This window comes from Schistocerca piceifrons, chromosome 2, assembly GCF_021461385.2.
Source record: "Schistocerca piceifrons isolate TAMUIC-IGC-003096 chromosome 2, iqSchPice1.1, whole genome shotgun sequence".
Taxonomy (NCBI): Eukaryota; Metazoa; Arthropoda; class Insecta; order Orthoptera; family Acrididae; genus Schistocerca; species Schistocerca piceifrons.
This window is the reverse complement of record NC_060139.1, coordinates 787380945-787395340: the sequence shown is the minus strand read 5'-3', so window position 1 is coordinate 787395340 and position 14396 is coordinate 787380945. Positions and strand designations below refer to the sequence as shown.

The 14396-nt window shown below is 42.8% G+C and overlaps 1 protein-coding gene across 1 annotated transcript in view; it reads right to left on the bottom strand.

Moving 5' to 3' along the window:
* The window catches only part of LOC124775854 (immediate early response gene 5-like protein), a 122966-nt gene extending 109748 nt beyond the window's left edge, over window positions 1-13218 (bottom strand). Inside the window, exon 1 of the mRNA XM_047250688.1 lies at window positions 13186-13218. Within this exon, the coding sequence (XP_047106644.1) occupies window positions 13186-13218 (33 nt within the window). The remainder of the gene's footprint in view (window positions 1-13185) is intronic.
* Between the last annotated feature and the right edge of the window lie 1178 nt (window positions 13219-14396).

The window sequence follows — 14396 nt, the reverse complement described above, 5'->3', positions numbered from 1 at the left end:
TGACCAATCATTGCGTTTCTGTTTGTTTACAACAGGTTTACTCTTATGATGAACGGAGTATAGTACCAAACTAATATTCTCCAGCAACCCTTTCTTCCACAACTCGCTTGCAATCACATTCCAATCCCCCACGACTATTACATTTTCATCTGGCTTTATGTACTATATTACCCGTTCAGTATTCTCATACACTTTCTCTATCTCTTATGTCAATTGTGATGAGAACAACCCTATCACTGAACTGCTGACAGTATCTGACTTTCTGCTCTACCTTCCTATTCTAAAGTGCTACACACATTGAAATATTTTTGAGAGGTATGTTCCAAACAAGTTTCAAAAAGTCACCCATTCCGACAACTGTGGTAAACCATTTTGTGATTCTGATATCTGCCACATAAACTCTATGAAATCTGCATGTTGTTTTTATACGTGTGTATTGTGTGAATGCGGTAAAATGGTGCCCTACGATGACTGAGAAGAAGTGAAATTGTCATTTTATTACTGTTTACTATATTCTACTGAGTAATCTGAGTTGTAAACTCGACAGCATTGGACCTACCAGGGTTGTATTCTGTAGCGTTTCTTTCTAATTGACTATTATTTAGTACAGACAACAAGCAAACCACCTTGGAGCAAAACGGCGACCATATTCTGAAATATTTTTCTTACATACACTGGTGTGCAAAATTTGTGGGTGGAAGTATCTGTCACATTATATTTCACTGCCAAGCAATGTAACGTCGACCACACACCTAAAGAATTGGAACCTCTAGGTAGAAAAGATAACGGATAAAAGCAGGCAGTGAGATAACAGATATGGCACTTTCATTCGACGACTGTAGTTACACTGAGCTCAATGACATTATGAAAGGTCCCCTTAGAAAAATTATGAATTACTGTGCTGGTAAACTTCTACGTTATTTGATGCAAAGACAGCTGACTAAAACTGAACGTACTCAGACAGTTCTCTCTTTACTTATTCTGATCATCACTAAACTGACACACAATATTTATTTTAGCGCAACGCAATCTGACTTTCGATAATCCCTACAAAAGAATGACCTTGACTAACAACAGCCTATATGAAACTTCCTGGCAGATTAAAACTGTGTGCCCGACCGAGACTCGAACTCGGGACCTTTGCCTTTCGCGGGCAAGTGCTCTAACCAACTGAGCTACCGAAGCACGACTCACGCCCGGTACTCACAGCTTTACTTCTGCCAGTACCTCGTCTCCTACCTTCCAAACTTTACAGAAGCTCTCCTGCGAACCTTGCAGAACTAGCACTCCTGAAAGAAAGGATATTGCGGAGACATGGCTTAGCCACAGCCTGGGGAATGTTTCCAGAATGAGATTTTCACTCTGCAGCGGAGTGTGCGCTGATATGAAACTTCCTGGCAGATTAAAACTGTGTGCCCGACCGAGACTCGAACTCGGGACCTTTGCCTTTCGCGGGCAAGTGCTCTACCAACTGAGCTACCGAAGCACGACTCACGCCCGGCAGGAGGAACAAGACTTCTGGTCAGATGGATACAGGGTTATAAATACAAAATCAAATGGGGGTAATGCAGGAATAGGTTTAATAATGAATAATAAAAAAAAGGAGTGCGGGTAAGCTACTACGAACAGCGTAGTGAACGCATTATTGTTGCCAAGATAGACACGAAGCCCACGCCTACTACAGTACAAATTTATATGCCAACTAGCTCCGCAGATGGCGAAGGAATTGAAGAAATGTATGATGAGATAAAATAAATTATTCAGATAGTAAAGGAAGACCAAAATTTAATAGTCACGGGTGATAGTAGGTAAAGGAAGAAAAATAAAAGTAGTAGGTGAATATGGAATGGGAGTAAGGAATAAAAGACGAAGCCGCCTGGTAGAATTTTGCGCAGAGCACTATTTAATCATAGATAACACTTGGTTCAAGAATAATGAAAGAAGGTTGTGTACATGGAAGAGGCCTGGAGACACTGGAATTTTTCAGATAGATAAGACAGAGATTTATGAACCAGGTTTTAAATTGTATGGCTATTCCAGGGGCAGATGTGGACGCTGAAACGGCAAAAAGATGGGAATTTAAGGAGATGGCACCTGGATAAACTGAAAGAACCAGAGGTTGTACAGAGTTTCAGGGAGAGCATAAGGGAACAATTGACAGGAATGGGGGAAAGAAATACAGTAGAAGAAGAATGGGTGGCTTTGAGAGATGAAATAGTGAAGGCAGCAGAGGATCAAGTAGGTAAAAAGACGAGGGCAAGTAGAAATCCTTTTATAACAGACGAAATATTGAATGTAATTGATGAAAGGAGAAAATATAAAAATGCAGTAAATGAAGCAGGCAAACAGGAATACAAATGTCTCAAGAATGAGATCGACTGGAACTGCAAATTGGCTAAGCAGGAATGGGTAGTGGACAACTGTAAGAATGTAGAGGCATATATTACTAGGGGTAAGATAGACACTGCCTACAGGAAAATTAAACAGATCTTTGGAGAAAAGAGGACCATTCGTATGAATATCAAGAGCTCAGATGGAAAGCCAGTTCTAGGCGAATAAGGGAAAGCAGAAAGGTGGAAGGAGTGTATAGGGGGTCTATACGAGGCCGATGTACATGAGGACAATGTTATGGAAACGGGAGAGGACGTAGAGTAAGTTCAATTGGGAGATATGATACTGCGTGATGAGTTTGACAAAACACTGAAAAACCTAAGTCGAAACAACGCCCCGGGAGTAGAGAATATTCGATTAGAACTACTGATAGCCTTGGGAGAGCCAGCCCTGACAAATCTCTAAAAATGGTTCAAATGGCTCTGAGCACTATCGGTCTTAACATTTGAGATCATCAGTGGCCTAGAACTTAGAACTACTTAAACCTAACTAACCTAAGGACATTACACAAATCCAAGCCCGATCAGGATTCGAACCGGCGAACGTGGCGGTCGTGCCGTTCCAGACTGACAAAACTCTACCACCTGCTGGGAATCACGTATTAGGCAGGCGAAATACCTTCTGACTTCGAGAAGAAAATAATAATTCCAATCCCAAAAAAAGCAGGTGTTGACAGATGTGAAAATTGCAGAACTATCAGTTTAAATAACTCTTAGCTGCACGTATTCTTTACAGACAAATGAAAAAGTGGTAGAAGCAGACATCGGGGAAGATCAGTTTGGATTCCGTAGAAATGTTTGATCACGTGAGGCAATACATACCCTACTACTTATCTTAGAAGATATATTAAGAAAAGGCAAAGCTACGATTCTAGCATTTGGAGAAAACGTTTGACAATGTTGACTGGAATAAACTCTCTCAAGTTCTGAAGGTGGGAGGGGTAAAATACAGGGAAAGAAAGGCTATTTACAATTTGTGCAGGAAACAAACCGCAGTTATAATACTTGGGGGGCATGAAAGGGATGCAGTGGTTGGGAAGGGAGTGTGACAAGATTGTAGCCTATCCCCAATGTTATTCAATCTGTACATTGAGCAAGCAGTAAAGGAAACAAAAGAAAAATTCGGAGTGTGAATTAAAATCCATGTAGAAGGAATAAAAACTCTGAGGTTTGTCGATGCCATTGTAATTCTGTCAGAGACCGGAAAGATCCTGGATGAGCAGTTGAACGGAATGGACTGTGTCTTGAAAGGGGGATATAAGATGAACATCAACGAAAGCAAAACGAGGATAATGGAATGTAGTCGAATTAAATCGGACGATGCCAAGGGAATTAGATTAGGAAATGAGAGACTTTAAGATGTATATGAGTTTTGCTGTTTGGGGAGCAAAATAACTGATGATTGTCGAAGTAGAGAGGATATAAAATGTAGACTGGCAATGGCAAGGAAAGCGTTTCTGAACAAGAGAAATTTGTTAACATCGGTATAGAATTAAGTGTCAGGTATTCGTTTCTGAAAGTATTTGTATGGAGTGTAGCCATGTATGGAAGTGAACCATGGACGATAAATAGTTTAGAGAAGAAGAGAATAGAAGCTTTAGAACTGTGATGCTACAGAGGAATGTTGAAAATCAGGTGGGTAGATCACATAACTAATGAGGAGGTACTGAATAGAACTGAGGAGAAGAGAAATCTGTAGCACAACTTGACTAGAAGAAGGGATCGGTTGGTAGGACATGTTCTGAGGCATCAAAGGATCACCAATTTAGTATTGTAGGGCAGCGTGGAGTATAGAAATCGTGGAGGGAGACCAAGAGATGAATACACTAAGCAGATTCAGAAGGATGTATGTTACAGTAGGTACTGGTAGACGAAGAAGCTTGCACAGGGTACAATAGCATGGCGAGCCGCATTAAATCAGTCTCAGGTCTGAAGAACACAGCAACAGTAAAACGGTACAAATATTACTAGACGTAGATCGGTCGGAGGTGAAGTTTGGAACTATAGTGCGAAACTGTAGTGCGAACCTGCATTTTCCGCGGTCATAATTCGTTGAGAGATTATCTCCGAATTAATAAACTTTAACTTGCTGAATTGTTGGACCTATCACACAGACTCATTAAACAACATAGCACACAGTCGTGCCGAACGTTCTGCGTAGCGAGTGAAGTTGTTGCAGATTTCAGGTGGAGCAGATACCGACGAGGAATTTTCGCGAGATCACTGCTGCGGAATACTCATCTTGCTCTTTTGTGGTATTTAAAACGAATTATTTATATTTTTTAGGTTTTCTGGAGAGTAAACGTAAACGGAAATAAGGAGCTAAGCTAAACTAACTGAAACTAATAACTAACCCAATAATTAAAATGAAAGCACACATAAAAATACTTATTAATATTGATAAATAAGGAATATTTTTTTAGCTAAACAAAAATAATAATATAATTTTAACTCGTGTCCCGAGGATTCCTGAGAGAAGCCGAAATGAAAACGTGAGAGGCCCTTATTGTTAGAACCGAAGGCTACAATTAACTACGTAACAGAATAAAACTGCTAGAACACAAATAGCAAAATAATATGGAAAATAGTCACAACCCGAATATGACAGAAGGCCTTCTCGAAGTGAAAACTAGGAAAACGTTACATAGGTACTGTTCTAGAGAAGCTATTCGTACACCAGAAGCATGACAGATGACGCCAGCATGCAGACGCGAGCAGCGAGTAGTAGTCTAGTAGCTGACGTTCCCAAATGTAGATTAAAGAGCCAGAATGAAACAGCTGTTAAATGAACCACCCAAACAAAAGTTCCAACAGGCACATAAAGGAATCGTGGCAAGTAAAAGACGAAAACAGCAATGAGGTGTCATATCTCAGCAGAACGTTTTGGAAGGATGATACTGCCACATATTTTCATTCGTCCATTTCAAACCAATGCTGTTTCTTTCATGCTGACAACCAATAAAAAAGAGGCTTCTCTAATTGTAACGGCTTACGCTGCTGCTACTTTGATATGTATGAAGAAATTTCCACAACTGTTTAGAAAACAAGAGACTAGGCCTTTTATTTTTATTTGATTATTATTATTTTATTTTATTTCTTTTATCTGATTTTATTTCATTCGTTTATTTTTTTATCAGTCTTCTGAATATGTTGATGTGGTCTACCACGAATAATTTCTCCTTTGTGATCATTTTCGTCTCCGAGTATCGAGAGGCTAAGTGGTTTTAAAACTGAATAAAAGACTGCAGGTTTCTAGCCACCCAGTGGCGTGCACTAGATCATAGGTTCCTGTGAACGCCGGTGTTAGAGGCAACCTACTTGTTTCGGAACTTGCAAATTCCATGCTGCAACTTATCGGTTTCCCGTAACCGGCCAACTTGTAAGCTGGATAATCCGTACCATCACGAGCAAAGACGGAAAGCTTTAAGACAAACTCCAGATGCTCGCTACCCTTCAAAGGCTACCCATTAAAACTGCACAAGTTCTCGCAAGCTATTGAATCTCTATTAGTACGCACGAGCAGATTACAGATACAAAATTCATATTTTTCTTAAAATATGAGCTTACCAAGATACTGCGTAATATTTTACAGCCACTGCCGTGTGGACGAAATTACAAAATCGCCTGGGAAATATGGCCTTTCACTCTCAGATGGCTGCTTCTAATATTCATACCAGTAGTCGTTGCATTTATACAGAGGTTAGTTATAATCAAATTTTTGCTGCTTGAAAGAGTTCCCATGGGAAAAGGTAGTCAGAGGAGAATGAAAGTTTGTGGAAAAATTTGTAAAGACACGCGGAGGAGAAATAACAAAACGTTGAACGACGCGCATTTTAATTTCCACGTGAGAAGGTACCATGATGACGTTCGATGCTACAAACGTTGCTCTGTGTAGCCACCTTCGTCATTCACGTACAGCCTGCAACCGCAATGGGAATATTATGCCAAAGTTGATAGTAGCACTATTCGAACAATAGGGCATGAAATAATCTGCATGTGCACTGCTTGAAAGTTGCACAGTGAGTCCAGCATTCTCAGCCACATCTTGAACAATTTGTGGCGCAATTTGCCGTCGGTGTCTCCCAAGATCAATTCCCTAAAGTGACAATCAATTAAAAACATACCAAAAATGTTCTTCAAGTCCAGTGTGTAAAGAGGAGCTCTCTGTATTCCTTTAATGCGTCGATTCTCGTAAAGAACCATGTTGATTATCTGCAACTGTGGTGCTTATGTTTGAATTCTACGTTGCCCGACCAGTACTGGTAATGACAGTAACAGTACTGACAAAGCAAATCCCTCAGCACACAGACTGACCCAGTCTGAACATCATTCCTATAATGTTTGACAGCCATAAGGTAAAAGTTTTCCGTGTGCACTAGCGAATGTATCGTAATAACCAATTCATAAAAACAGTACGGGTATGATCAGTGCAAGAGAACAGTTCCTAGTCACTAAAATTTCTTACCATGTCGTTAGTGTTACACAGTGTACTCACTGTATGATTACAAATTACTTGCATGAAGTAATATTGGCGATGGTGGCGCTCCCGACAATATTGAGAGCAATCGGGTCTACTTCTATATCTGTATCTATAGGCTGCCCTAAATTCGGGATCGGGCTTAACATCGCGAGAATGGTAAGACGAAGGGAAGGGGTGGATATGGATAAAACAAAAAGCGGCGATGAGGAGGGGGGGGGCGGAGAACATTTCGGGTGACCTGCGAGAGCCATTCGTGCTCTTGGCACCTGCATTTTGGATTCAGCTCACATTTGTTCAATGGGAGGGGGTTATGTCATACATGTTTTAAGGGTGCAACTTGACGAGAAACACGATGGTGAAGTTTTTTTTGCAATATCTTAGATAGGGAAAAAGTTATGGATCATTTGTTATAAAACGTGCAATTAGTCATGCAGGTTGCTCAGACCTGATCACGTTTCTTTCCTGTTGTTGATACCTGTGCCGTTAAGGTAAAGGACAACATGCCACTGATCAAAGAAGAGAGGATCGAAATCATCCTGCTGGCTACTGGGAGAAGTTCTACCGCAAATTGCCAGGGACTTCAACCAGCGACACCCTGACAAGGAACCCATCATGGATAGTGCCGTCTCGAAATTGAGCAGTAAGTTTCCAGAAACGGGATCGGTGGCAAACAAGCCCCCAACCTACCGTACCCGCACAGCAACTGATGATGCTACTCCCTCGGCGGTGCTAGCAGCAGCGGTCACGAGTCCCGTCCGAGAGATCATGCAACTCACCCGACTTCATGGTGTTCCTGGGAGTTGTATTTACCGAATTCTACTCCATTAGAAATGGCATACATTGAAAATTCATCTCCAACAACATCTGGCGGAAGATGATTCTGATCGGAGGGTGCAGTTTTGTGGGTGAAACGCCACCGATCACGATATTGCTTGCAAACTTCTCTTTAGAGAGGAGGCGAAATCTTACGTCAATGGTCATATCAACAAACAAAACCCACGATACCCGTTATCGTACATCGTAAAGTGGACGTCTCAAAGGATGCTGGATGACATCTACATCTACATCTACATTGATACTCCGCAAGCCACCCAACGGTGTGTGGCGGAGGGCAATTTACGTGCCACTGTCATTACCTCCCTTTCCTGTTCCAGTCGCGTATGGTTCGCGGGAAGAACGACTGTCTGAAAGCCTCCGTGCGCGCTCTAATCTCTCTAATTTTACATTCGTGATCTCCTCGGGAGGTATAAGTAGGGGGAAGCAATATATTCGATACCTCATCCAGAAACACACCCTCTCGAAACCTGGACAGCAAGCTACACCGCGATGCAGAGCGCCTCTCTTGCAGAGTCTGCCACTTGAGTTTATTAAACATCTCCGTAACGCTATCACGGTTACCAAATAACCCGGTGACGAAACGCGCCGCTCTTCTTTGGATCTTTTCTATCTCCTCCGTCAACCCGACCTGGTACGGATCCCACACTGATGAGCAATACTCAAGTATAGGTCGAACGAGTGTTTTGTAAGCCACCTCCTTTGTTGATGGACTACATTTTCTAAGCACTCTCCCAATGAATCTCAACCTGGTACCCGCCTTACCAACAATTAATTTTATATGATCATTCCACTTCAAATCGTTCCGTACGCATACTCCCAGATATTTTACAGAAGTAACTGCTACCAGTGTTTGTTCCGCTATCATATAATCATACAATAAAGGATCCTTCTTTCTATGTATTCGCAATACATTACATTTGTCTATGTTAAGGGTCAGTTGCCACTCCCTGCACCAAGTGCCTATCCGCTGCAGATCTTCCTGTATTTCGCTACAATTTTCTAATGCAGCAACTTCTCTGTATACTACAGCATCATCCGCGAAAAGCCGCATGGAACTTCCGACACTATCTACTAAGTCATTTATATATATTGTGAAAAGCAATGGTCCCATAACACTCCCCTGTGGCACGCCAGAGGTTACTTTAACGTCTGTAGACGTCTCTCCATTGATAACAACATGCTGTGTTCTGTTTGCTAAAAACTCTTCAATCCAGCCACACAGCTGGTCTGATATTCCGTAGGCTCTTACTTTGTTTATCAGGCGAAAGTGCGGAACTGTATCGAACGCCTTCCGGAAGTCAAGAAAAATAACATCTACCTGGGAGCCTGTATCTAATATTTTCTGGGTCTCATGAACAAATAAGGCGAGTTGGGTCTCACACGATCGCTGTTTCCGGAATCCATGTTGATTCCTACATAGTAGATTCTGGGTTTCCAGAAATGACATGATACGCGAGCAAAAAACATGTTCTAAAATTCTACAAGAGATCGACGTAAGAGATATAGGTCTATAGTTTTGCGCATCTGCTCGACGACCCTTCTTGAAGACTGGGACTATCTGTGCTCTTTTCCAATCATTTGGAACCCTCCGTTCCTCTAGAGACTTGCGGTACACGGCTGTTAGAAGGGGGGCAAGTTCTTTCGCGTACTCTGTGTAGAATCGAATTGGTATCCCGTCAGGTCCAGTGGACTTTCCTCTATTGAGTGATTCCAGTTGCTTTTCTATTCCTTGGACACTTATTTCGATGTCAGCCATTTTTTCGTTTGTGCGAGGATTTAGAGAAGGAACTGCAGTGCGGTCTTTCTCTGTGAAACAGCTTTGGAAAAAGGTGTTTAGTATTTCAGCTTTACGCGTGTCATCCTCTGTTTCAATGCCATCATCATCCCGTAGTGTCTGGATATGCTGTTTCGAGCCACTTACTGATTTAACGTAAGACCAGAACTTCCTAGGATTTTCTGTCAAGTCGGTACATAGAATTTTACTTTCGAATTCACTGAACGCTTCACGCATAGCCCTCCTTACGCTAACTTTGACATCGTTTAGCTTCTGTTTGTCTGAGAGGTTTTGGCTGCGTTTAAACTTGGAGTGGAGCTCTCTTTGCTTTCGCAGTAGTTTCCTAACTTTGTTGTTGTACCACGGTGGGTTTTTCCCGTCCCTCACAGTTTTACTCGGCACGTACCTGTCTAAAACGCATTTTACGATTGCCTTGAACTTTTTCCATGAACACTCAACATTGTCAGTGTCGGAACAGAAATTTTCGTTTTGATCTGTTAGGTAGTCTGAAACCTGCCTTCTATTACTCTTGCTAAACAGATAAACCTTCCTCCCTTTATTTATATTCCTATTAACTTCCATATTCAGGGATGCTGCAACGGCCTTATGATCACTGATTCCCTGTTCTGTACATACAGAGTCGAAAAGTTCGGGTCAGTTTGTTATCAGTAGGTCCAAGATGTTATCTCCACGAGTCGGTTCTCTGTTTAATTGCTCGAGGTAATTTTCGGATAGTGCACTCAGTATAATGTCACTCGATGCTCTGTCCCTACCACCCGTCCTAAACATCTGAGTGTCCCAGTCTATATCTGGTAAATTGAAATCTCCACCTAAGACTATAACATGCTGAGAAAATTTATGTGAAATGTATTCCAAATTTTCTCTCAGTTGTTCTGCCACTAATGCTGCTGAGTTGGGAGGTCGGTAAAAGGAGCCAATTATTAACCTAGTTCGGTTGTTTAGTGTAACCTCCACCCATAATAATTCACAGGAACTATCCACTTCTACTTCACTACAGGATAAACTGCTACTAACAGCGACGAACACTCCACCACCGGTTGCATGCAATCTATCCTTTCTAAACACCGTCTGTACCTTTGTAAAAATTTCGGCAGAATTTATCTCTGGCTTAAGCCAGCTTTCTGTACCTATAACGATTTCAGCTTCGGTGCTTTCTATCAGCGCTTGAAGTTCCGGTACTTTACCAACGCAGCTTCGACAGTTGACAATTACAATACCGATTGCCGCTTGGTCCCCGCATGTCCTGACTTTGCCCCACACCCGTTGAGGCTGTTGCCCTTTCTGTACTTGCCCAAGGCCATCTAACCTAAAAAACCGCCCAGCCCACGCCACACAACCCCTGCTACCCGTGTAGCCGCTTGTTGCGTGTAGTGGACTCCTGACCTATCCAGCGGAACCCGAAACCCCACCACCCTATGGCGCAAGTCGAGGAATCTGCAGCCCACACGGTCGCAGAACCGTCTCAGCCTCTGATTCAGACCCTCCACTCGGCTCTCTACCAAAGGTCCGCAGTCAGTCCTGTCGACGATGCTGCAGATGGTGAGCTCTGCTTTCATCCCGCTAGCGAGACTGGCAGTCTTCACCAAATCAGATAGCCGCCGGAAGCCAGAGAGGATTTCCTCCGATCCATAGCGACACACATCATTGGTGCCGACATGAGCGACCACCTGCAGATGGGTGCACCCTGTACCCTCCATGGCATCCGGAAGGACCCTTTCCACATCTGGAATGACTCCCCCCGGTATGCACACGGAGTGCACATTGGTTTTCTTCCCCTCTCTTGCTGCCATTTCCCTAAGGGGCCCCATTACGCGCCTGACGTTGGAGCTCCCAACTACCAGTAAGCCCACCCTCTGCGACTGCCCGGATCTTGCAGACTGAGGGGCAACCTCTGGAACAGGACAAGCAGCCATGTCAGGCCGAAGATCAGTATCAGCCTGAGACAGAGCCTGAAACCGGTTCGTCAGACAAACTGGAGAGGCTTTCCGTTCAGCCCTCCGGAATGTCTTTCGCCCCCTGCCACACCTTGAAACGACCTCCCACTCTACCACAGGTGAGGGATCAGCCTCAATGCGGGCAGTATCCCGGGCAACCACAGTCTTAGTCCGATCAGGGGATGCGTGGGACGAGCTGGCCGTCCCCGACAAACCCCCATCCGGACCCCCACAGTGATGCCCATTGGCAACAGCCTCAAGCTGTGTGACCGAAGCCAACACTGCCTGAAGCTGGGAGCGAAGGGATGCCAACTCAGCCTGCATCCGAACACAGCAGTTGCAGTCCCTATCCATGCTAAAAACTGTTTTGCAAAGAACGTCTGAACTAATCTACAGAGAGCGCAAACAAATCGACAAAATTTAAACGGTTATTAAAATACAAGATTGCCTAGTAAATGCAGTAATGCTGCTACTTGCGCACTGCTGACACTGCTCGGCGGCGGAAGGAGACTAAGCGAAATTACACTATTCAGGTACTAAAACACGATGCTACACTCTCAAATACTATAATACGCCCGAAATTTATGAATTAAACAATGCAAGTACCAAAAACACGCAAAGAAATTAAGAATTAAACTATGTAGCAAATGAGTGAGCTAGGAGTATACGACTTGCTGCTGCAGCTGCTTATCCAACGGCGGCAGGGAGCACACTGACTGCGACCAACCGACACTGGCCGTTCAAAACAAAAACAGTAGACAAACGACTACGCGAAATTACACTATTCAGGTACTAAAACGCGATGCTACAACTCCCAAATACTATAATACGCCCGAAATTTATGAATTAAACAATGCAAGTACCAAAAACACGCAAAGAAATTAAGAATTAAACTATGTAACAAATGAGTGAGCTAGGAGTACACGACTTGCTGCTGCAGCTGCTTATCCAACGGCGGCAGGGAGCACACTGACTGCGACCAACCGACACTGGCCGTTCAAAACAAAAACAGTAGACAAACGACTACGCGAATTTACACTATTCAGGTACTAAAACGCGATGCTACGACTCTCAAATACTATAATACGCCCGAAATTTATGAATTAAACAATGCAAGTACCAAAAACACGCAAAGAAATTAAGAATTAAAATATGTAACAAATGAGTGAGCTAGGAGTATACGACTTGCTGCCCAGCTGCTTATCCAACGGCGGCAGGGAGCACGTGTTGGTGTCTATGGTTCTCAACGAAGACGGGGCATTTCCTCCATACTTTCAGCACGGTGTAGCACCACCCCATTATGCTGCCTGTTTACGAGAATGCCTTGATATGCAGTTCCATTGTTGTTGGAGAGGGCGTCGTGGCCCCGTGGAATGGCCGCCATGTTCACCTTGGTCTGACCCCCCCCCCCAGTTTTCTACCTGTGAGGATATCTGAAGCCAGTTGCATATTCAGTGAAGTTTTGTGATGTATAGCACGTACAACAGCCGATTACCAAGGCCTGTGATAATGTCACACTTGCTGTGTTGCATCGTGTCCATGTAATCTTTATCCAACGGATCCGAAAATGTCTTCAATCACACGGACAACGTGTGGAGTAGTGTGCCCTTTGTTTTGTAATGTGTTGCATGACATTGGTGGATTGATAACGATGCATAATATTTTGCCTGTCAAAGATATTGTAAAACTGACTTCACCTTCGTGTTTCTCGTCAGATTCTATTTTTGAAGCATGTATCGTACGACTCACCCTCCCATCTGAATCAAATATAACAGACACCATGATGGCGGACAGCTCTCGCAGGTCATCCAAAAGGTTTCTCTCCACCCCCCACCAGCCCCCCAACCCCCTTTGCTTATATACATATCCATCCAGACCCTGATTCTTACCATTTTAGCGACATTTAGAACGGTCCCGACTTTTGGGACACCCTGTATTCCGCAAGCTATTATAGACTGCATACTAGCGGATATATCATGTCGATTTCTTTTTCACTTGCGTGTTGAGTCACTGAAAAAATGACAGATTGTGCGTGTCCTAATGTCACTCCCATGATTCTTATACGTGATAGACTTACACATGATATACTTACACGTGATATATTTACACAATACAGTTCAGTTCCCCTACACTTACCAAAAAGGGTTTCGTGGTAATTATTTTGTCTTATTTCTAAAGATCCCCATTGATACTCCCCAAAAATTTCTGTTTCAATTTCGTTAGGGATATGTAGCGTGTCTTGCAAGCAGATGGTAGTAGGTCAATCACCGCTTTCTCTACCATACAACAAGTAGGCGACAAGGTGACAACAGAGAGACTTAAATGCTGCTTTTCAGGTTTATTGTGAATCTCCCACAGTGCGTCATTTAAATCAGTTCCTATTTGATAAAAACTCCATATGCAGCAGCAATGGAATTGTCCACAACAGCGTTTTGTACGCCACTTCCTTTGAAGATGCATTGACGTTTATCAGTACCCTTCCAACAAATCAGTCTTCCATGTCGCCGTCCTCCCTATGACTGTGCCACATATGATGTACGTTCTCAAGGTCAACACTAACCAAGCGAGTTCCATCACTTCCTGTTCTTTCTTTCTTCATCATATTCTTCAAGAGTTATGATTCAGACATGCCAGTCCAAATCTCCAGTTGGACCAATGGAGTAAATGAGAGAAAACATTTACAGTTCATTTGTCGCACTGTATTTTGCCAGGAGTCTCCCAATTTAAAATATACTAAATATACTAACAAACACTTCATTATTAAAAAGTGAAATGCATCGTTAAGAAGAAATGTATTGCAATACTAATTACTTTTTATTTTTGAAGTATTTTTATAGAGTTAATGTAGTACTAAACGGTACTCCTGTGAATAATCATTATGTTGCAAAGCTGAAGAGCTACAATCATGGAATAGTTTAGGACACAGTTCTTATATATGAAAAGTAGTTGTACAGAAAAGA